The sequence below is a fragment of the Sphaerodactylus townsendi genome, linkage group LG04 (assembly GCF_021028975.2).
Source record: "Sphaerodactylus townsendi isolate TG3544 linkage group LG04, MPM_Stown_v2.3, whole genome shotgun sequence".
Taxonomy (NCBI): domain Eukaryota; kingdom Metazoa; phylum Chordata; class Lepidosauria; order Squamata; family Sphaerodactylidae; genus Sphaerodactylus; species Sphaerodactylus townsendi.
The window spans coordinates 68,320,075-68,345,319 of NC_059428.1; the positions used below are offsets into that span (position 1 = coordinate 68,320,075).

The window sequence follows — 25,245 nt, forward strand, 5'->3', positions numbered from 1 at the left end:
CAAGAAACAAACTCAAGCTAAATCTAAAGTGCAATTCTATGCATTTTTACTCAAAAATAAGTTCCACTGAGTTCAACAATCCTACAGTTAAAAGTGCAGCCTTAGAGAGCACATCCTTAAATGATCTACTCAGAAATTATCCATTTTATTCAATATAGTTTCGTTCCAGTAAAATGTTCTTGGGATCACAGTCTATTGTTCTAGCTTTGTTGTGATTATTATAATATAAATATCCCAGTTTCCTGAGAAATGTATAAAAATGTTTAATAGTTTGCATGAATAGAATTGGTAAGTGATGATGGAAAATATCTCATTCATATAAATCCCATTTCATTTTCATCAGATTTAAAACAACACAGGTCTCATTATAGCAGCAATTAATCACCGCTCACTGCAGCATATTACTGAAATACACGCTATGCATGGATCAATCTAATTGAACAACAAATACTTTAAAACTCAGCAAAACCATCACAAGTTTTTTAAAAGGAACGAAGAAATGGATCACAAATTTAAGAACGTATTAAATTACTTAGGATGTTCTTTAAAAATATACCCTAAGACATCAACTGAATTATTACCAACGTGATCATTTATCACACTTCTTGCATATTAGAAACAACACCAATAAAACCAAATCAACAATATCTGAATGACAAAAAAATCAGAACAAGTATTTCTTTATTCCTATGAACATACAGTTGTAGCCATGCCTAAAAGGAAAAATGCAAAAGAATAAAAGATTGTTTCAATTTAAATTCCCGATAATTACTTTCCCCCCTTACAGCTGTCCAGATTCTAATCCAGATACATATCCAAATTTGTTTAAATGATGTCAACAAGAAAATTCAGAAGGTCTTCCCTCAAAAATGCTTTGCAAGTATAATCCACAGCACTGAACACTGAAAAAAAAACCACCCAATTTTTTTCTGAGTTTCAAGTTTTTAAGCCTTGTGGACAGTTGGAATAGGAAAAAGGAAATTTACTAGGCAGTACAAAGGAAATCTTCTTGTCCTCTATTGTGGCTGTGGGGGTGTTGCCCAGTTCTAGTTATTGCTGTTCAGAAAGGAACTCAACGAGTATTATTTTTTAAAAAGAATCTATTAAAAAGATATTCCCTTTCTTACCTTAATAGTGCTCGCCATAATGTGATCTAGTTTATTGATTGCTAATAATTTTCAATAATAATTATTGCTTCACTCTGACCAGAAAGAAGTTTTTATGAAGTTATTTAGAGCGGATGAGATTGTGCTAACTCTGGGAAATGAAGTCAGCCAGTGACAGGAAGAGGTTTCTATTGGTCCTGGCTACTGCAGTTTGAAGAAACAGGATATTTGGGAGCTAAAAGATAAGAGGTCCTAAAACAATGTTGTTTTTCTTGCCGATATGCAGCTACAAGATTTTTTTTAAAATGTCAATTGGCTATGACAGTGTCAGCAGGTGTGATATGATGTGCAGTAAATATGATCTGCCACACTGAAGCAGGATACAGATGTTGCATGAACTGGGCCAAAAGTGATGCGGGGTTCTCCAGAGAATTACAGATTTAGGGCCAAAGTTAGATTGGGAGTAAATTGTTGCAACCTTATAGACATCAATGAAAGGCACCATGTCTACAATAGAGAATCTTATCATTGAGCAAATGCCTAAAGTCAGTTGTTTACAACCTTCCAGAGCTGTTTGATTGTGCTTATTAGCAATACCCTGAAGCTCTGTTCAGGATCTTTAAGAGGGGAGTGGACATGTTCATGGAGGATAGGGCTATGAATGGTTATTAGTCAAAATGGATGCTAGTCATGATGAAATACATATTCTCTCCAGCATCAGAGCAGCATGCTCATTACATTGGGAGCTGAGGAACATGGGTAAGACAGTGTTGCTGCAGTTGTCTTGTTTGTGGCTCCCTAGAGGCACTTGTTTGGCCACTGTGTGAACAAACTGCTGGACTTTATGCGACTTGGTCTGATCCAGCATGGCTTCTCTTATGTTCTTATGACCATCAATCAAGTGGAAGAATGTGCTGAGGGAGAGAGATTGTGTGTTATAAAGGGAAGACAGCACTTGACTTCAGAGAACTATAGTAAGTAGTTCTGCAATGTCATTAGACAATTTGGTTTTGTCCTAATACAAGTTGTTCTTGTCCTAATAAAGCACTGGATGTTTCATCAACATATTACTTTATTGACCCCCATGGACATACTGCTTCATGCTGGCTCTTTTCTCTTGCCAATGAAGATAGATTTTGTCCAGTAGAGGGCTCCTTCTGATAATGAAATGGAGTTCTTGGATTTCATCCTTTATGTATTTGGGTGATCCAGAAATAGTAATGTCAAATTTTATGTTACCAAACTGAGCTGACAAAGACAGTTTCAAGCTTTCATGCTAAAGATTTGCTCAACTTGCTTGGTAAGCTGAGGGTTTAAACGCTATGGCCATTTGGGATAGGGCAGGATAGAAATGTGATAAATAAAATTCTTGTAATGTATAAAACACCATACATAGCCAATTAATGAATCTCTACTAAAAACTGCTAGAATTAAAATAAAGCATTAAAAGATAAAGCACTGGATCATTATGATGTTTAATAAAGCATATTGCCAGCAAAAATGACAAATGCTATGCTATTATCTTACATAAACATTTTAGCATTATCAAAAGTTCTTGACTGGAGGGTTATTCTTGGTTTTCCTGACCAAAATATGATATTGAGCAATATTGTCAGTTTTACTGCAATCCAACAAAACAGTGATCAACATTTAAATTCTTCTGAAAATCAATAAGACTTAATTTTTGCAAGCATAAAGTTTGAATTGCAGCTTATTGTTATCTCACAAGACACTTCATGGTTGAGTTGTTCAGACGCATCACAACCAAAATGCCATCATTATATCAAGGTCTAGAACAGTTATATTAATTGGCTTGGCCTTATGCTACCTAAGGCTCTTCTGAGCATTATTCCCCAATGTGGAACATACTTTGTGTTCCAGGAAAGCCATTGAGCTAGAGGGTTTATGGTTGGAAGATTGTTTTCACCTTGAGACAGAGATTGGAAGATGGATAAACTACAGGCCTCATGTCAGGGATGGGAATAAAGGGTCTGTCCTCAGAGATGGAGCTACAATGGGGCCAGGGGGTGCACGTTGCACCGGGCGCGTGCCTGGGGGCAGCAAAATTTTCAGGTTTGTTTTTTGTATTTTTTAGTGTTTTTCAGTTTGTGGCCTGCAGAGGATGCAGTTTTTAGGCTAGCAGCACCAACATTTCAGGGAGTTTTTGGGAGACTCCTGATGATACCACCCAAGTTGGGTGATGTTTGGTTCAGGGGGTCCAAAGTTATGGACTCTCAAAGGTGTAGCCCCATCTCCTATTAGCTCCCATTGGAAACAATGGGGGATGGGGCACCCCTTTTGGGAGTCCATAACTTTGGATCCCCTGAACCAAACTTCACCAAACCCAGCTGGTATCAACAGGATAGTTTCCTAAAGATACCCTGAAATTTTGATGCTGCTAGCCTAAAAACTGTACCCCCTGCAGGCCGAAAACTGAAAAAACACTGAAAAAATACAAAAAGCACAAACAAACATGGAGGGGGGCAGCAAAACTCAGATTTTGCACCAGGCTCCATTTTCCCTAGCTACGCCTCTGGTCCTCTCCAGTAGCCCTTCAACCCTTAATGGCAGCTTGGGCTTCCCACCATTCAGGAAGCATCCAGGGAATAGTAAGCTGTTCACAAAGAAGAGAAGGCACAATCACCACTATAGCAGCCACCCATAAAAACAGTAAGCTAGCCACGGTGGGAGTAGTGGTGGTGGCTGTACTCCCCTTGCTCCAACATGTGCTTGCTGTCTTACAGATACCTTGGTAATCTGACTGTCATCTGAGCTGCTGTTTCTAATTCCAATTCCAAAGCCTTTATTGGCATTATAAACTACAGAGTTAGTAGAAAAGTAGAAAAGAGGCATTTATCTACTAACTGCTGCTGTTTCTCATGATGTGAAGTCAGCAGGAAGGCAGAAATTGAAGTGATTCATTTCACTCCAAGTACACAAGCTTGAAGCTTGAACAGTGGTATGGAGATAAGGTTAGAGTTATATATTTAATATTAAGGGAATGTATCTAGACTAAGTTTTCCACCAATGGAACACAAAATGCCACCCCTCTCCCTCCCTCCCTCCCTTCCCTTTCCCTCCGCTAGGGTGGGTGGGTCATATCAATATGCTGGGCCCCCTGCCTCCCCTCCCTTGCATGCCACCCCTCACTCTCTCCCCTCTCTCACTTCTCTTCCCTTGCATGCCTCCCCCTCTGTCCCTTTCCTCTCCCTCCCTCTCTTCCCTTGCATGCCACCCCACCCCACCCTCGCCCCCCCTCCCTTCCCTCGTGTGTATGTGTGTGTATGTGTTTCACTTCCACTCGAGTTACTGCCTATGTACTGCTTTCACTGCTCATATCTGGCCACCTGAGTGAACATTCTAAGGGCACGGACATTCTAAGGGTGACAGTTACACACAGGCAGCTGCCTGTCCTTCACCATGGAGCGCCAGGAAAAAGGTGTTTTACCTGGGCCAGGTGTGAAATTTCAGGTATGTGAACATCTAAAAACACTCTCGCCTGGCTGACTATAGTGGCTGGGAATTTTCAGAGGAATTGGCCCAGCAATTACTGAGGTATACCATCATCAACAAAAACACTATTAGCTTTTTATATATATAGACTAGCAGGGCCCAGCCACGCGTTGCTGTGGCTTATTGTGGTGAAATGGAAAAGGAACAGTAGCAGCAAATCAATTGCAGAGGCCAGCAGTATGTACTCATGCAAACACGCAGCCTGATACTGTGCAATGTCATTGATGTGTGTGCCCGCATTCCTTGGGGGGGATGGAAAGGCACCCCTCCCACACATCTAGGCTGGCTGGTCATGATCCACCTGGGAGTAAGTTTGGTTGGTGGCAATGGGTGTCACTTCTGAGGAAAACCTCCGAGGAGCGTGATGCAGCCATTCAAAGTATGTCACAGTTGCTGTACTGAGCTTACTCCTGAGTAATGCGTGCCTGGTTTTCTTAACTGTAACCGCAGTATTCAGGGAATCTAGGGTGCCTGGCCCCTCCCTCCCGTCCCTTGCATGCCACCCCTCACTCTCTTCCCTCCCTCACTTCTCTTTCCTTGCATGCCACCCCTCCCCCTCCTTCCCTTCCCTTTCCCTCCGCTAGGGTAGGTGGGTCATATCAAGATGCTGGCCCCCCTGCCTCCCCTCTCTTGCATGCCACCCACCCCTCCCTCCCTCTCCCTCCCTCCCTTCCCTCTCTCTTGTGTGTATGTGTGTATATGTGTTTCACTTCCACTCGAGTTACTGCCTATGTGCTGTTTTCACTGCTCATATCTGGCCATCTGAGTGAACATTCTAAGCAGCACGAACATTCTAAGGGTGACAGTTACACACAGGCAGCTGCCTGTCCTTCACCAGGGAGCGCCAGGAAAAAGGTGTTTTACCTGGGCCAGGTGTGAAATTGCAGGTATGTGAACATCTAAAAACACTCTCGTCTGGCTGACTATAGTGGCTGGGAATTTTCAGAGGAATTGGCCCAGCAGTTACTGAGGTATACTGTCATCAACAAAAACACTGTTAGCTTTTTATATATGTAGATTGATGGTCAGGAGGATGACAAGTTGTGTTTTTTCTTGGCAGATGTTTTCCCTATGGTCACTGTTAAGGTGGCCATTTTTATGTTTTTAGCTACTATTTCAAGGAAGAAATTAGTTACAGATCAAGCTAAAGTGTAGTGTGTGAATTTTATGTTACACTAGCGTAGCCCAGCCACGCGTTGTTGTGGCTTATTGTGGTGAAATGGAAAAGGAACAGTAGCAGCAAATCAATTGCAGAGGCCAGCAGTACGTGCTCATGCAAACACGCAGCCTGATACTGTGCAATGTCATTGATGTGTGTACCTGCATTCCTTGGGGGGGATGGAAAGGCACCCCTCCCACACATCTAGGCTAGCTGGTCATGATCCTTTACCTAGGAGTAAGTTTGGTTGGTGGCAATGGGTGTCACTTCTGAGGAAACCTTCTGAGGGGCGCGACGCAGCCATTTAAAGTATGTCACAGTTGCTGTACCGAGCTTACTCCTCAGTAATGCGTGCCTGGTTTTCTTAACTGTAACTGCAGTATTCAGGGTATCTAGGGTGCCTGGCCCCTGCCTCCCCTCCCTTGCATGCCACCCCTCACTCTCTCCCCTCTCTCACTTCTCTTCCCTTGCATGCCTCCCACTCCGTCCCTTTCCTTTCCTTTCCCTCCCTTTCTTCCCTTGCATGCCACCCCTCCCTCCCCCTCCCTCCCCTCTCCCTCATGTGTATGTGTGTGTATGTGTTTCACCTCCACTCGAGTTACTGCCTGTGTACTGTTTTCACTGCTCATATCTGGCCGTCTGAGTGAACATTCTAAGCAGCACGAACATTCTAAAAGTGACAGTTACACACAGGCAGCTGCCTGTCCTTCACCAGGGAGGGCCAGGAAAAAGGCATTTTACCTGGGCCAGGTGTGAAATTTCAGGTATGTGAACATCTAAAAACACTCTTGTCTGGCTGACTATAGTGGCTGGGAATTTTCAGAGGAATTGGCCCAGCAGTTACTGAGGTATACTGTCATCAACAAAAACACTGTTAGCTTTTTATATATATAGATTGTTACATTTGGTATAATTATTAGTGTATTTATGGGATTTTAGGATATATTTTTGAAATTGTGATGGCCTATGGCTGTAATAAAATCACTACTACTACTACTACTACTACTACTACTACTACTACTACTACAATAATTATAACAAGTATGCATTCTCTTCAAATCATATAATGGAACGAATCAGACTACATGTTGTATAAAATGGAAATTATATCAACCACAATTTTGAGTTCTATGAGCATGAATGCAAATATGCATTTTAATCACTAGATGGTGCTTGGAGTTCTACAGTAAAACCTTTAGGTAAGTTAAATACTTGGACAATCAGCAGATATAATGTCTCCTTCTCTCAGAGCACACGTGATTAAATTACCTTCCTTTAGTTTAACTCACTTCATTTCTACTTCACATTGGACATACTGAGAAGAGTTTTTGGACCAGCATCCTTCTCCTCTTTCATCTAAGGGACCATCACACATTCTTCTGACTCTATACTACTTCCTTAAGTCCATACCTGTATCTATGGACACTGAATGGCATTATTGCAGAATGTCAATATAAGGATGTAAGAAAAGCATAGCTAGTACAAACCAGGTAGTTCATCTAGACCAACGTTCTTTTTCACACAGTGACCAACCAGCTGCTTTGTAGGGCCACAAACAAGAAAAAAGTTTTAGAATATGGAAGTTCCCTTTAATTACTGTAGTAGCCATTGATGGACTATTCTCCATAAATCTATTTAACCACCCTTTCAAGGATGTAAGTAAGGGGGGTTCTCGGGTTCAACCCCCCCCCCATTACATGTCGAAAGCTCCACCCCTCGTTTGTGGGTTTTTTGTATTTTTAGTGTTTTTTGGTTTTGGGCCTGCAAGGGGCACAGTTTTTAGGTTAGCAGCACCATAATTTCAGAGATTTTTTTGGGAAAATCTCCTGATGATACTACCCAGGTTTGGTGAGGTTTGGTTCAGGAGGTTCAAAGTTATGGACTCCCAAAGGGGGTGCCCCATCCCCCATTGTTTCCAAAGTCCAGGGGGTAAGTGGTAGATTTCACAGTTGCCAGTACCTTGTCAACATCAGCCTGTGAGAGCAGACTGAATTTGTCCAATAGTAGACCTGAAAATGGCCAAAGAGTCTACAGTTTCTTTACTTATCAAGTGTCACCAGAAGGTTGTGGTAGAGCATCAAAACTGTCCACAAAAAAGTTCACAAAAGCCTCACAGCTAATGGCCAAATTATTAACATTTTTAGATCCTATAGCGAGGGATTTCAAGGACCGAATTACCTTAAATAATTGTGTCAGGCAAGACCTAGTAGACACAATAGAGGCCACATAGAATTTCTTTTTCATGGCTTTCATAAAGTCCTGTATGATGTTTTTGTAACTTCATTGTGAATATATCACTAACCTTGCTCTAGCCATCTCAGCTCCAGTTTCACAATTAGTTGCTCCTTAGTATACCAGGGAGTTTGGTGAACACAAGGGTGGAGAAGACACTGGGGAGTGATCTCAATGGCTTTGGAGAACCAGACATTCCAATCCTCCACCAGCTCATCAAGGGATCACCATTGGATCTAGGATCCCACCACAGGGCATTCTGAAAACCAACTGGATCCATAACTTCGTAGCTTTAGCTGAAGCTTGCATACATTCATATACAACTAGCTTCTGCTAAGTTCACTGGGGCTTGCTCTCAAATAAGCATGCAGAAAAAATGTTTTATCTGAAAACCTGGGGTATGGGAATAATTATAATTATTTAGACATAAGCTAGATTCTTTCTAGGAGTAGACAAGTGTCTAATATTGGGATGGTAAACTGACTGTGCTTCTTAGTGACTATAAACATGAAACAGATGTGAAATATTTGAATTTAGCAAACCAGAAATACTGGAACTAATCCAGATCATTCTTAACAAGTCAGAGCTGTCACCCTTTGGCCACCAAGGGTTTTTTTCCCCTCTCCCACATGCTGTGGCTGTTATACAATGTGACTGAGATCCAGTTTTGGTTTTTTGGTTTTTTCTGTAAGCATGCCTAACAATGTTCCTTCCAAGCACAAATAGGAAAAAACTATTTTCTTTTATAATAACGTGTTCTGAAGTTGAAGAATTATAACAACTAACTTCATTTTTGGCTGTTTTGAACATTAGACACTAAACTGTCTCATAGCATTTTTACTAGTAATTTTGATAGAAAATGAAGTCATAGCACCATCTGCCATTTTGGTGTAACTTTACAAGGTCCATTTCAATTTGTCATGATCAGCATTCCATTCAACATGTATTTACAGAAAAGCATTTACTTACAGAAAAGCATTTACTTACAGTAAAACAATTAGTAGATTGCCCCCATGGATCCAGTTTCGGTTTTCAGCCCAAATACAAGTATATGAATACATTTGTATACAATGGCATGAATACAGCCTGTTACAAAGATCACATTCTTGTATACAACATACTTGTATACAACAACCAACTGTGGCTTTAGAAAGTAATTGCTTTTCAGTAATGTGAAACAGCATCTTCAAACACCACATCTAGTCAGCACCCTAATTATTTCCCACAACAGTTAATGCAGCTGGTTTCCATTGTCAACTGTAGCAGGCAAAGAACCATGAATGCAAGCGGTTCTGTGGCCCCACAGCCACAGTGTGAAAGTCCTTATGATACCACTACACACACTGGATTGTATCTAATGTATTTTTGGAGCATGGAACTTTTTTCTCTTCTTTCAAAGTTAGGCTTGCACATATCCTTTATTCATCATACATTGTTAACTTCCAATCTTTCATCCTCTCTCAATGACTTATGAACAATAGCCTATTTCATGGACAGTTTTCCAAATGCATGCATATCTACAGTGCCGCACAGGGAAGCTTGCACGACACAGGTAGAGTAACTACTCTGCACTTTGAAAGTGGGAATCAATGTGTCCTACTGCATTACCAGTTATAACTGAAATTTCTTTATAACAGCCATTTGCTAAACAGTAAATAAACTGGATGTCTCCAGTCTAGCCAGTTTCAATATACTAACTTGCTCAAGTGCTTTGAATCCAATTCATTTATTACATGCCACAGCAACATTAAGGAGATGCTGTAGCTGGTGCTGTAGTCAATTTTCTGCATGTATTTTCTATTGCAGATAATTATATAAAATAGTTTTAAAATGGGAATTAAGTAGTAGTAATAATAAGTTTATTGTCTTGACCACAGGCCTCACAATCTCCTCGTACACAACATCATAAAATTAGAATGTACACAAGACACCCCATATATACTAACATACTAATATAACTGAGTTAATACCATAGATATCTTTATCCGTAATACAACACAACATCATTACACTGTACTTAACCTGATTCTTCTGGCAGCATGAGCAAAAAGTGCTACTCGATTGGTAATATATGGATCACCATAATATAATAGACAGATCAATTTTCCGGTATTATCAGTGCCCCCCGCAATTGGAAGAAGCCCTTTAATGTATTTGGTTCTTATGCTATCATAGAGGGGACACTCAAGAACATAGTGCAGAATGTCCTCATCTGCGTCACTACCACAGATACATCTGTAATTAGATACTAGTACATTACTACATTGTGCACTATACACTGATTTAAAGGCAGTAAGTGGCTTCGCCCTACAAACCTGTATGCTGGTATACAAGAATTTAGAAATATGTACTATGACTGATGGCCCAGCCAAATCTGTGGCACTGTACTGACTTTGAAAACAAAGACTTGTATGTTCACACAGAGACCAGTACATGCCTCTTAAGATCTATTCAGTCATTACATCCTGGGGAGATTTCTCAACTTGGACTTTGATTTGGGTCCTGTGCTCCTCTCCACTTTTCTATGGGAATAAATACAGCAGTCCAGATAGTTGGTTCCCAGGTTCATGGGCCTGTTAGAGAACAATAGCCTTGGGAGTTGGGAAGACTGCAGTGAGTGGGGAAGAGGGTGAAATCATTCTCATAAATACGCACAGCAGTACTGACAGAAGCAGCAAGAAAATTTATTTTACCTCCTTCTCCTTTCTCACTGCAACTATTACAGCTATTGTTGTGCATCGGTTTGGTGATGTCAGGAATGAACTCTCTTGAAATCAGAAAGGACTGCTGGGGGGAGTGGGAACTGGGGAAGATTGGCCTGTCAGTGAATTCCACTGATGGATACAAGTCAATGACCAAGCTGTTTATTTGAATGTGGCAAAAGTCCATCCACCTGATACATCCTTGGGTAAAAAAAGTGTTTACATGCATGTGTTCATGTTGCAAGAGAGACACTGGATTCTTACATTTCTATGGGGAAAATGGGGGCATTCATGATGGGGGGGGTCTCCACCCTGTGTAATATGCTCGTTTAAGTTATGGGCTCTCCTTAATTCCTGCAAATGTAGTACCTAATTCAGATTACAGCATGCATGGAGAAGGGGGTTCAGACTTCCCTTTGCACTATTTTCCTCACTTAAACAGCCCTGTTCAAACAGCACAGCCTCAAGACCATTGGAACCTAGGGAAACAGCACAGGGTAGGAGAGGGGGGAGTCTGAAGCTGCTTGTCCTTGTGTGTCATGGCTGCATTGGGCACCATACATGTGAGAATTAAGGAGAATCTGTAACACTTGTGTGAATGTTACACGGTCACAGAGTAAGATCTTAGACCCATATTATGCAATGTGTGGCTCAAACATGTCACAGAAGGTTGAGCATTCTCTCCAGAATGTAATGAGTAAGGAGATACAGAGCCCCATCCAAAGGGCAGGCGTGCAATAGGACTTGAGGGAGTGGCACAATCTCACATGTTTGCTCTCTCCAGAGCACTTGCCCCAGAGTAGGAGGCAGACATGCTGGTGGCCACCTGCCCCTCAGCCCCATTGTGGTGAAACCCAAAAGATTAGACTGTGGCAGGGCTGTGCTGGCATCCCAAACAGACATTAGTGGAGGCAGTGGGCTGGCTGGAGAATTCCCGGAGGTGGAGCTGACGCTAATTGTCTCCTAGTGTTTGGGGCTGGGTGTGTGGTGCCTTAGTCTGCAGTCTTACACCACCCTTTGGATGGGTGTGTGTGTGTGTGTGGAGCTTTTTCTGGTCCTTGCAACTCCAGAAAATCCTCTTGGAAATGGCAGGGTGGTGTTGCATGGGTGCTACATCCCACTGCCTCTGGCTTTGGATGCAGCTGCCCAAGTTCAACAAGTTTGATTTGCCACAACAAAAAGCAGTGAGAATCACATCTGTGTATAAAGTGAATAATACCTTAACTGAAGGGGCAAGCAAGAGAAAGGTTTACTTTTCATTCCCAGATCAAAATCTAGGTCTTTATCATGATCCTACCTTTTTGTGAGGCATTCCTTATATATATATTTTAATCTATATATATAAAAAGCTAACAGTGACTTTGTTAGTCATGCCCTAACGCCAAAACGGCTGGATGGATCGCCCCCAAATTTTCACATGACATCCCTCCCTGTTGCGGGCAGGTAATCGGACCTTCAAATCGCCGAAAGTCCATACCTGAGCCAGGTAAAACGTCTTTTTCCTGGCGCACCAGGCCATGAAGCTGGCTGTGTTTAACTGTCACCCTTAGAATGTTCGTGCAGCCTGTCTGTCTGTGGCCTGAGGGCTTGGTATGCCCTTAGAATGTTCACGCAGATGGCCAGAGATGACCAGTTAAAACAGTAAATAGGTAATACTGTTAGGTAATACGAGTGGAAGTGAAACACATACACACTTTGCCATGTGAGACGTCAGGTGGGGTTCCCCCCCACATGAAGGTAACTTTCACTCTCTGTGCCTCACCCACTGCTACCACACAACACACATACTCTCATACACATCCAGCTCATCCTCACACACCTCACTCTGCCCTCCCTCACATTCAACCACCACTTACCCACTTCCTCACCCATATTCGCCACAGCTCTCTTTTACTAAAAGCGAGCTGGAGTTTGCCTTTTTCTTCTAAGAAAATCCACGGGGTGGGGGCAGAGGTGGGATCCAACCAGTTTTCACCACTTCTCTAGAAGTGGTTACTAATTTTTTCTGAGTGCCGAGAAGGGGTTACTAAAGCAACCTCCCTGCCCAATAAGGACTGGAGGTGCGTGTGTGCGGCGATGCCACTGTTTGAATCCCACCACCATCGGAACCTGTTATTAAAATTTTTGGATCCCACCACTGGTTGGGGGCGAACCAACACTACTGGCTCCGCTTCTTTTGCACATGCCCCTTTAAGAACCCAGGGAGCTGGCCTCAATCTGAATGCCTCACCATCCTGCCTCTGCTGCCTGACTGGGATAGTCTCCTTGCCCCAGTTCTGCCTTACCCAAGCCAGGACTGTGCGTGTCAACCAGCCTCATGGACAGCAGGATTTGCACTCTGGACAGTTCCGTTGTGGAATGGAAAGGGTTACCTTATACTAACAAAACAAGACACCATCATAGAACAATGTGAATTGAAAAGGGAAAGAGGGATTCCATTTGACCTGTGCGGATCATTGGACCTGCATGGACATCTGTGTGGGTTGCGGACTGTGATGAGATGGAAGATTGCCACAGCAACGTGTGGCCGGGCCCCGCTAGTATACTATATTGTAGCTGGTGCCTTTAACTGCCCTGGTGCATTGCTGTAGCTAAAATATCCTCCTATGAGAGACATATTTTAAGGGCAGCACAAGAGCTCTGCACAAGACCTAGGTGACAGTACCAGCCAGCATTCCTAATGACAGCTGCTAGACCAAGAATGCAGTAGGAGGTCTGTTTAAGCATTAGAATGAGGAAAGCAACCCTGTCCTTTAATTGTTGCTGGAATCTTTATACTCTGCTGTGAACCAATCCATCAAGGCAGCAGCTTGAACTGGCCATTAAGAACTATATTTTTACAGTCTACACTAAAGCCAGCCTTTTATTAAATAAACATATTTCTCCCAATATTAGAAATGTAATCCAGCTAGTCATAGCAAAGTTTGCCATCTCTCCAAGTCTCTCCAGGAGGGAAAAACATGGAATGTAGTATCTGACTTAAGCTCACATAAATGCATTAAAATTTGCTAAATGGTTTTAGTCAATTGCCAAGAAGTAGGGGTTTTGTGATTCCTGAATTTTCAGGAGATACAGCAAGTGTCTTGAGATGCTGCTGAATTCCTGTTCTAGAGCTAGAAGATGGACATAAATCTTTGGCAACAGACTGTGTTCAAGATATACACTTTCCAGTGGTCTCACTCAAATCAGTGGTGATGTCACTTCTGAGTTTGCCAAGACTGATTCCCCCCTCCCATTTTGATCCTGTTGCTTCATGGAGCAGCACCAGGAGCCCAGGGAGGCAGAAATGAAGGTTTCCCCAGCATGCTGGCCTTGAATAGACCTAAACAAGATTCTGAGTAGGCTTGTTCAGGATTGCTGTCAAGTATAAGTCAAGTTCAAATGTGTAAAGGAGATCAAGAAATATGACAACCTGGGTGGGGGGGGGCGGGGAGAGACCTGAGAATTTCTCCACCCCCACCCCCCATGAGTTTTTTTCCCCTTCAATTTGGGGAACACTGAAAAAACTTCTTATGAAGCTGTTTCTTATTTGGAATGAGTGAAATGCCTCTTGAGACAAGTGCCCTTTTTACACAAATCATCTAAAACATTTGGAAAACATTTTCAATCTCCACCTCTATTATGATGTAAGTATGTCTTCACTCACCCCTTTGAAATGATTCATGGCTGCCATTATGTGTGTCCCCCCTCTATTTTTAGCTGATGAATCAATGCTTCAGCATTGCACAACTTTGTGGGCAATTCTTTATACCTTGTATGATCAATGCCTCAAAGATTACCCCCCAAAATTTTTTTAAAAACTCACATAAATAATCAAATAAACAGTTGAGGAGGAACAGAGAGTGAGCTCAGAAAATGGTGCCAAGGAGGAAGGTCAGGGATGGCAGAGAGGAATGGAAAAAATGTTAAAGAGATCATACAGCAGCAAAGCCCATTTTAACAATTTTTCAACCTAAATGATCATTTTTAAAGGGGATTCACTGAAAGTATTTTGAGGTTGGAAATAAAACATTTTCAGACCCAAAAGGGGAAAAAACAATGTGTTACTTCATGTTTCCTGACTCAAATTTTTTAAAAAAGTTTGTGTGGAAAGGGCCATTGTTTTACTTGCACAAAGTATTAATTGGTTTAATGGAACAGTGTCTACCGTTTTAGATAATGATAGTTCCTATTAGGTATATAAAGGCCAGGGAGAAGGGGAAAGGGGGGGGGGGTAGTTCCCTCTTCCTCAAAAAGAGATTTCAAAAGCCTCTACTGGAATGGGTGAAATGCTTTTCATTACCAGACTTTACTAACTCAAAATGTATAGCATAATACAATAGATAATCTACAGCATAATACAATAATTTCTGTCAGTACTGTTGAAATATATAACACATTTTCTAACATATTCTTTTTGTTTAAATATGAATAATTTTGGCAACAATTAATATAATATATTTGATAATAAATTATTAGAGACTAGTTTTATCAGTAGTACAAAATTTAACTTGATATCCATATGCCACTAGTCCTATTATGATTATATGAGACTGTTTCTGTCCAAAAAATATACTGTCTTTGTTTACTAATTTCAATTCCCCCCTCCTAAGATGGCAAAACATTAAGAGCAGTATACTAAGGTAGAATAGAGGTGCAGCAATTTGCAGCTCTCTCTCTCTCTCTCTCTCTCTCTCTGGTCCCTTCCGCACACGCAAAATAATGCGTTTTCAAACCACTTTCACAACTGTTTGCAAGTGGATTTTGCTATTCCACACAGCATCAAAGAGCACTGAAAGCAGTTTGAAAGTGCATTATTCTGCATGTGCGGAATGAGCCCTCCCCCCCCTCTCCGTCTTTCTCAAGTGATGTATGTATTTTGTTTGATCATTATGTGTTTTATTTAATCAATCCAAAACTGCATTTAGCCTAGCATCTTGCTTCCAACAATGGCTAGCCAGTGCATCTGGGAAACCCACTAAAAAAGAAAATAGTCTTCCAGTAGTATTTCCCTCCCAAAAACATTCAGAGATATAACACTTTTGAAGCAGGAAATTCTACTTAGTTCTCATGAATCTAGTTCTCATGATCTATCAATTAGTTCTCATTATCTATCAATTGTTATCCACCAGTGTTTTGTTTACCCAATCCAGAAAGTGTTTTTGAGCTTTCTGGTGTCCACTTGAATTTTTACCACCTTGAATAATCTGGTATCATCCACAAACCTGACTGTCCCACTCTTTGCTCTTGACTATGATGGCTAACCTTAAAATGGGGTCTGGAGAGCTTTCGGGATTAGAACTTATCTCCAGACTATAAAGATCAATTTCCCTGGAGAAGTGGCAACTTGAGACTGTAGGGTGCTACCTGCCTGCTAAATTCCCTTCCTTCCCCAAGCTCTGTTCTCACCAGGTACCACACCAAATCTCCAGGAATTCTCCAAACTGGAGCTGGCAACCCTGATTTGACTTCAAATCTATGAATAAGTTGTTCGTGAGGTAGGGTTTCCCCTTGACATACCCAAGTTAATTTTTGCTTTAAAATTCTGAATGTTTTAATAATATTTTCCAGCTATTTACTCCAGATGATTTGTTGTTTAGCATTACAAAATTTTTACTCACCTTTCCATCCTTATGATGGTCACCAAGGTGGCTAGCAATCAAATTGCATTTTAAAACTATTAAAACTAACAACCCCCCCAAGAGCAAAAATACAAACAAAAGATAACAACAATTAAAGCACTGGGCAGGAAGGAGGGATCATGGAAGAAATGTCAAATGAAACAGAAAAGTCTTCACTCACTAATAGAAAATGCCAACAGAAGGGCGCTGACAAACTTGTTAAGATAATGAGTCTGTAATTTCCCATTCCTAGTCAACCTCCTTTGATCTTTTATAAATGCACTTTAGGTCTCACTATGGAGGAACAAGGAATAGCACAGAAATATATGAAATATTCCTTGGCTACCCTTCAGATGGGGTGCATAGAGAAATCAGGGATATCACTGAAAGGATGGGGAAAGGGTAAAAGCAGCAAAATGAGGAACAGAGATTAAAACAAGGTAGAACTAGAGTGGTTTGAGAAATATTTTTTCAGAAGATTTCTTTGTTTATGACAACATTTCAAAAACAGCAAAGTAAAACTAACATCCCAGATTTCCAACAAGAGAGAACAATATAGTTACTTAAATCTTTGTGTTATACAGTGAGTATGCTTGTGGGCTAAACCCTAGGAGATGCCCCTAAATGATAAAAAGCTGTTCCCTGGGGAGAAATCCTAAATGTACATGCCATCAAAATCTTGTGTACAAAAATTATTTGAACTTTCCAAAAAGGGTTTTTTGAAGATGCTTGCCAATAGAACATTGTGCCTTATAGCTATAATATGATAAAATCAATTTGATTTAAATTAATATATTTGGGCAGACAGCTATATTAGAATTCTTGTTGTTTTTGCTCTTATAATGGTAGCCTGTGGTATGACTCATCCTATTCAAAAATCTGTTCAGTTATTGCCTCTCTTTTGCCTAGGGTATATCACATGTTTTTGATTTCAATAAGTTGCAAAGCACTACCTCATTAAAAGAAACCTTTATGCAAAAGAAAAGGATGTGTATTTGTCAGTTTTGTGAAGATGGCATTGTTGCAAAAAAGAAAATCAAGCAGCTATCACTGTAGTCAGCATCTATACCTTGGACAACCTGGATTAAGATTCTAAATTAATTTGGGGTGACAATGGGGTGACAATGGAGAATACAGAGAAAGAAAGGGGAAACTAAGTAAAGTTGAAGGAACCCATCATCTTTCAAAATAAATTTTAATTTCACTGTCCTATGAATTTTTGCATTTAAACTTTTTGCTTCTGCTATGCAGCACTTCAATTTATGAGGCCCCTTGCTACATAGAGAACATAATTTTATGTGCCAATTGTCATTATGACTTTTATATATCAACTAGCAATAAAGCCCATGGGGGCGGATATAATATCCTTTAGAAAACAGGGTCTTCGGTTGGCAGCTTGGACTGAGTTCATTTGCCAGTTTGGTCAGAGGGAGGAGAGGGGGTTGCTCCTCCAGCACCAGCACTGCCTCAGGTGACTGGGAGAAAGAGACCCCAGCTAAGGGGACTGGCCCAGTTGAGCTCGTGCAGGGAAAGAGCCACTTTCTCTTCAGTTGCCACTTGTGTTACTCCTCCTGCTGGTGGCAGTTAAATGAAAGAATGTTCATGCAGCCGGTCCCCCTTCCTTTCCTAAGCACAAATGTGTGTGCTTTTTTTCCTGCCTCTCCCTCCACTCCACCCCGATAGTAGTGGTTAAGTGCAGGTAAACTCTAATCTGGAGAACCAGGTTTGATTCCCCACTCCTCCACATGAGTGGTGGACTCTTATCGGTGAACCCTACATTTCAGCTGGGTGCCCTTGGGCTAGTTACAGTTCTTTGGAATGCCCTCAGACTCACCTACTTCACAAGGTATCTGTTGTGAGGAGAAGAAGAGAAAGAAGATTGTAAGATGCAGTGAATCTCCTTACAGGACAGAAAAGCAGGGTATAAATTTAAACTCTTTTTCTCCTTTGGTTCTTTCCTTCTCTCTGGAGTCACTTCCCTTCCCAACTCCCCCCCCCCCCCTCCCGCCCAGCTTTGGCTTAAGCAGGAGGAGCCATTGACACTGCCAGGTAGGAGGGGAAGAAGGGGGGAAAGATACCCCCTCACATAGACACACACATAATAGGTAAGGTGGACTACCCTGGCTCAGTCAATCTGCTGCTCCCATATAGAAGAGGCCTCAGAGCTTTACCAATCATAACAGAGCTCACAGACTTCATCCAAGAGGTGGCTGGTACTAGGGAGGAGGTGAGTGACTTGTGGGAGGGCAGATATAGGAGAAGAGCACAACAGAGGCAGTAGGTTGTGCTGATGTGAGCATGTGCATAAAATAAAGGGGCAGTGGTGGAATTCAAATAATTTAATAACCGGTTCTGGTGGTGGGATTCAAATAATTTAACAACTGGTTGTTTACCACCACCAATTTTAACAACCGGTTCTGCTGAAGTGGTGCGAACCTGCTGATTCCCATCAGTGGGGATAGGGGGGAAGAAAATCCAGGGTTAAACATGAAACATTGACCGATGCAAGTAACACAGGTCTTTCCTACCAAATATTAAACTGTATTTTGAAGCTATATGATTAGTTTGACCAAAAGAGTGGTTTATATTGAAAAACACTAGACCTGGTGTTGGAAGGGGCGGGCTTGAGATTCAGTTGGCACACTTATCTCTGGGATAATAAGTTAACAAACAGTCCCCCCACCACCCCACTAGGTTTGCTTTGTTAAGAATCTGGAAGAAATACCACAGATATTGTACTCTAATTTGCTGCTCTGGGTTTCACCACATGAAGCAGTGCTTGGCAGATGTTAAGACAGATAATGACAGTTGTGTAAGATAGATATAGTTTAAAATCAAGTAAGAAATGGAACATTACAATATAGGCTAAAATCACAACAGAGAGCAACTGTGATTGGTGGCTACTCAGACAACCTAAGAACTGTTCTGACAAAGATAAAAAATGTTTAAAGACACAGATGTATTTGAAAATTACTTATTGAAGACAAACTCACATCTGATTAAAAAAAGATGGACAAAGTCTGTCTAGCTTTAGACACAAAGAAAAATAATGTAAAGGGTGATATGATAAGTTCGGCAAGAAATATGGGACATAATATCATGATATACACCTGGGAAAAATTATGAACCAAAGAGTTAAACTTCACAAAGAGTTATTACATTATAGAGAACTATTAAAATATCTTTTTTCATTGGCACATGACACCTCATATGCTAGCTAAGATGAAACAAGATTCTGACAGGTGTTGGAAATGCAAAAAGGAATTAAGTACTTTATTTCATCAGTGGTGGACTTGCAGGAAGACTAAAGTTTTCTGGCAACAGATACATGGAGAAATATCAGAGGTCGTAAATTGTAAGAGAGAGATGAAGCCGGAAATGTACTTGCTAGGAATTCTAGATGTTAAGAATAATAGGAGATAATGCAGATTTGTTTAGATACCTATCCACTGCTGCAGAAATAATTTGGGCCTAAAGATGTCTCAAACCCCACTTGCATACTGAAGACTGCTCATACCTGCTAAGGACATGCTCAGCAGCTATTCTCTCTGCTAAGGACATGCACACACAGAGGGAGCAGAAACTCTGGAAGCTCTGTTCAGCTAGAAGTGCAGCTCAGACAAACTCAGGGAAGAATGGGGGCAGTTTTTTGAAACAAAAAAAACATGGCCACAGTGGCCAATCAGGACAGATTGAGTGAAGTCAAGTGGACATATTAGTGATAATGTGATAGGTCACATCATTGATAGAGTGCTTGTGCAAAAAAGAAGTAAAATATAAGGTAAAGGGGTGCCTGTTCATCCAGCATGACCATTTCCCAAGTCACAACTGATGTGATGGCACCCACTGAACAAATCGCCTTCTATATGGACAAGATGAAACTGACTAAAGTAAAACAACGATTCAAAGGTAGGCATGTGGACAAAGTTGTGGAAAACAACTACAAGCCTCTGAAATCAAAACCGTATATAATATGGGATAAGTGCTATATGTGGGAAAGACTGCAATCTTGTAGATATGAGGGTCCATGTGATAGATAATACCTTATATTGAAGCCAATAACTGACAGGAACCAGTGAAGAGCCTGTAAAATGGGAGGTTTGGGTATGCTCCATCTAGTTCTCAATAACAGCTGAGATATGGCATTCTCTACCAACTGGAGTTTCTGAAGTGAAGTGATTTTGAGAGGAGACCAATGTACAGTGCATTGCAATAGTCTAGTCTCAAAGTTAATGTGGTGTGGATCCTGGAGGCTAGATCAGCCATATTAAGGTGAGAAGTCATGTTCTGCTAGGCTCTTAGCTGAGACAGCAAGGTTGGCTAAACTCCATCAAAAATAGGGAGCAAAATGTCCTTTGATATTTCCCTCTTTCCAACTAAAACTGCATCTGTCTTTTCAGGGTGAGTTTCAATTTGGTCACTTTTAGCCAATTTATCACGGCTGCCAGAAGTTTATCAGGATCTCAATTGCATCACCAGGGGATTTGGATAAGTATATATAGAGCTTAGCATATTGATTACATCAACCCACACCGTCCCCTATTTATATATACATCCAATGCTAGATTTTCTGCTTTCTGCTGGTTTTTTGTTGTCTGTATTTTAAGCTAATTCTGTTTTAATTGTTAGTTATGACTTTTAATTGTTTTATCCTTTGTACACCGCCCAGAGCCCTCCAGCCATGGGTGGCAGAGTAAATCAAATAAATAATAATAATAACCCTGAAGCTACGAATGATCTCTCATAAGGGCTTCTCATAGAGATTAAAAAGCATAGGAAAGTCCCACACTGATGACAACTAGTCTCCCACAGCAACCCTCTGAATGTGATCTGTGAGTATTTGCTGAAGATGCTGTATGTTATATCTTGCATTATTCCAATATGATGCTTCCAAAGTCAAATATTTGAGGAACATTCTTTATGCCTATCCCAGATTCCATGATAAAGATAAGCTTCAGCTTCTGCTCGATGATCAGAGAATATATGCTACATGTACAATCTCTTTGTTTTGGAAGTCTGCAAGATTAGTGAAATAATTTTTTCCCGGTCCATTTGTTGTTCCCTCCGATGGAGACAATTGAGTATAGCCGTGTAGCTCCAAGGGGTCAGGGGTGCGCGCGACACACCAGGCACACGTCCCTGTGGGGGTGTGGTGGGGGCGTTCCGGGGGCATTCTGGGGGCATGGCGGGGGCATTCTGGGGCAGGAAGGGGGTGTTCCAGGGCAGAGGACACACCTGTGCACCGGGCATTTTCCCCCCTTGCTACACCTCTGATAGCCAGTGTTTTGTAGTAAATGTAAATGTAATTATTTTAACTTGAATACTGTTAATGTTTCTACTGAAGTATCTAACCCTAGTGTTTTGCCTAGTGTTGACCATATCGCAATGTGTGACAATCATTGATTTTGAATAAATTATTGATTTTGATGGCCCAGCTTACAAAGATAACAATAGCTTTCCATTAATAAGAAAATGGAATTATTCTTTTCCCCAAAGCTCACACGGTCTAATTTAATATCTGTATTATGGGAAGGTGGAAAACATTATGATGGTGGCAATAGCCCAGGAGTATTGATCATGAGCAAATGAGACATTTCAGCCAAAGCAAGACAGATATAACAATCACAGAATAAGTAACTCTTACAATCTCAGTAGCTACTACCATGAACTCCAATATCTTTGCATTCAAGATTCATGTGTACAACTAGAACTTCCAAATGAACTTTTGTAGGAAGAAAGGCCAAAACAAACTGGACTTGCTCATACTTCTTCCCAATATTGAAATCATAGTTGGTCATACTGGTACAAACCAACAAACAACTATTATACATCATCAAGTTATTGCTAGAAATCTAGCAATGGCAAAAAATCTTGTTCATTCAAATATACTACCAAACTTCTGCCCATTGCTTACAGGAGCTCCCACACTGTCCATTTCCACTGCACTGTTTATTGCCTTTTCCTAGAAAGGAGTTAATAATACTGCAAGGAACATCATGAACCTTTTCATTAACATTGATGAATATAATGAAGTTCAGTATCTACCCATTACATTTTACTGGTTATTCAAGCCTGTTTGCACACTTTCTTCAATGTTCCTAAGAAATATAAGTGTCAGATTTTGAAGATTTTTCTGCACACATGTTTAAGAGAAGCTTGTTTGTAAATGCCAGTACTAAGATTAATATGTTTCACTGGGGGTTCTCAAGATGTTTATAGGACAAATTACATCATTATTACTCCAGGCTTAATAAATGTTTACTCCAACCACATTTTGGAAGGTTGTGAAATGCCAGAGAACTACTATGATCATTAAATTTGTACAGCACATTTCCAATGTTGCTTCAGATGCTCGTTAAGTGTCAAAATATACGATTAATGAAGGGACTCACACTCATATTTGCACTGATTTGAAGTTTTAACACTTGCCAAAGTTCTCTTTTAATCTTTCTGGAAAATCAAACTGACAGCAAATTATGCAAATTAACTTGATAAAGCCCAGATACCTTCTTATAAAAATATTTAAAACAAGCTACTGAAAAATTAAAACAAAATAAATATAATGAGTGAATGATGTAGAAAAGCTATCTTACAGACCTTCTATTGTAATCTAATATGGTGCAGAGATATTAAGAGTAGCAATATTTACCTTAAATTTCATTAATTCCATTTAAATTGCAATTAATTAAAACTGACTATTAATACAATGGTCCTAAACTATTATATTACCGGTATTTTGGTACATTCTTAGATATGATTGGTTGTGTGGTGTCTGGAGCAAATCTAGAGTAATAAAATGTTATCAGTATGCAATTATAATCACAAATTTAAATTCAATAGCTGTGATAGCATATCATTGCATTAGATGAGATAATGAAACTGACAGCTAATGACAATGAAACTGACAGCTAATGACATGACAGCTAATTACATACTCTGTGAATTCCACAACAAATTCCATTCATATTCTGGTTTTATATAAGTATTTCTATGAACACTTTCAGAAGGTTTTCTGCCTTGAAAACAGTTTTCTTTACCTGCCACAGAACACAGAGGGTTTATCTCTCTTAGATCGAAGCATGTAAATATCATATCCTGATCTCCTGTCCATGCAAGCATTCTTACACTTTCTGAAAAGTTCTTGCTTCTCAAATAAAATAATGATCTTAAACCACAACCACATGCTGTTGTTGTTGTTTTTTTAAAAAAGATAACGACAGAGGAAACTGTTTGCCTAGCCAAGTCAGTCACACTTTTGGCTACAGAACAATCTTCCTGTGTTTTCAAAGCCAAAAGCACTAAAACCAACAGTCTTGCCATTATATGGCCTGATGCACAACACAACTAAGCCAAAGTCCCTGAGTTAAAGCTGATTTAATATCATTTATTACATTGGCTCAAATCCAACTACCCAGACAAACTAGAATTGTAGATAATGTCTGAAGCCAGAAATTCCAAAATTGTCCTCAATTCCAGACAAATACATGACAATGATTGTGAAATGTTTTATACAGCACATAAGAGTTGCATATCAGACAATGTATACAGCCAATGTATAAAAATTATGTCTAAAATTCATATTTTCAAAGTTTCTCATGGTATCTGCTCCTTTTGCATTTCGTCTTCTACCATAGGATCAAAGTGGCAGCATTCCCATTCTGCTTTGCATACCACAGCATACAGGTATTTACAAGCATTAAGAAATGCACAAATGGATAAGGAAAGAGAGAGAGAGAGAGAGAGAGAGAGAGAGAGAGAGAGAGAGAGAGAGAGCTCTTCAAACTCTGTTCTTGATAGGGAATATCTGCACTCTGACAAAATTACTAGTTTAAGCAATTGTTCCAACAACCCCCCTTTGGACAAAGCTGGGGGAAAGGGTGGGATTTGGCCATGGCTTGGTAGGAATGGAGAGTCACCTGAACTGACACCACATACCTTATGCAAGGTGTCAGGGATGGCTCAAAGGAGGTCACATAAGAGCCAACCTCTGATCTGTATTGTAGAAGGCTTTCATGGCTGGAATCACTGGAATGTTGCTGATCTGCAAATCAAGCTTGCTAATTGCACCCTTTACACTTGTTAACAGGCAAATGGTTCTTTCTCCCACCCTGGACATTCCACAGGTATATATACTCCACTTGCTTTACTACCATCAGATCCTCTGAAGATGCCAGCCACAGATGCAGGTGAAACATCAGAAGAAAATGCTATGAACAAAGCAATACAGCCCAGAAACCACACAGCCTCTGCTCTGTTCACCTTTTCTTGTCCCAGCAACAGGCAGCAAGGTAGAAGGAAGGGAAGGAGCATGAATAGTAATGCCTGAGAGGAATAAGTATTGAAGGTAGGTCCCCTTAGGGACTGATAGCTTCTAGTCCACCAGGCTTCTCTCAGACTTAAACAGCCTTCCATCCATGGGTAGACCAAGCAGTATGGCCGAATTCCCACTGAAAATGTAATCTAGATACAACCAAGTTTCAAAAGAATTGGCACCTTTTCATTCAAGTTCCAACATTCTCACTGCAGCATGTTTCTAGTGAAGACATATAGGCCAATTGTTAAGCTAACAGCACCAAAATTTCAGAGTATCTCGAAGAGATCCTCCTGATGACACCACCCAGGTTTAGTGAATTTTGGTTCATGGGAGCCAAAGTTATGTACCTCCATCTCAAACATGTACCTCCATCTCCTATTAACTCCCACTGGAAACAATGGGGGATGGGGGCACCCCCTTTGAGAGTCCATAGCTTTGGACTCCCTGGATCAAACTTCACAAAACCTGGGTGGTATAAGTAGGAGACTCTTCTGATAATACCACCCAGGTTTGGTGAAGTTTGGTTCATGGGGACCAAAGTTATGGACCCTCAAATGTGTAGCCCCCATCTCCTATTAGCTCCCACTGGAGTGTTTTTTTACAAAAAGGTGTTTGTTTG

General features: G+C 40.7%; 1 protein-coding gene across 8 annotated transcripts in view; it reads right to left on the reverse strand.

Moving 5' to 3' along the window:
- ERG (ETS transcription factor ERG) overlaps positions 1-25,245 on the reverse strand; it is a 156,456-nt gene that overhangs the window by 51,727 nt on the left and 79,484 nt on the right. The window contains exon 1 of one of the 8 annotated variants that reach the window (XM_048495146.1): positions 1,128-1,256. The exons of 6 other annotated variants lie outside the window; for them this stretch is intronic. In XM_048495146.1, coding sequence (XP_048351103.1) covers positions 1,128-1,145 — 18 coding nt within the window. In that variant the 5' untranslated portion in view covers positions 1,146-1,256. Of the gene's footprint in view, positions 1-785; positions 887-1,127; positions 1,257-25,245 lie in introns of those variants that run through there. One more of the 8 variants, XM_048495150.1, reaches the window with a different exon arrangement.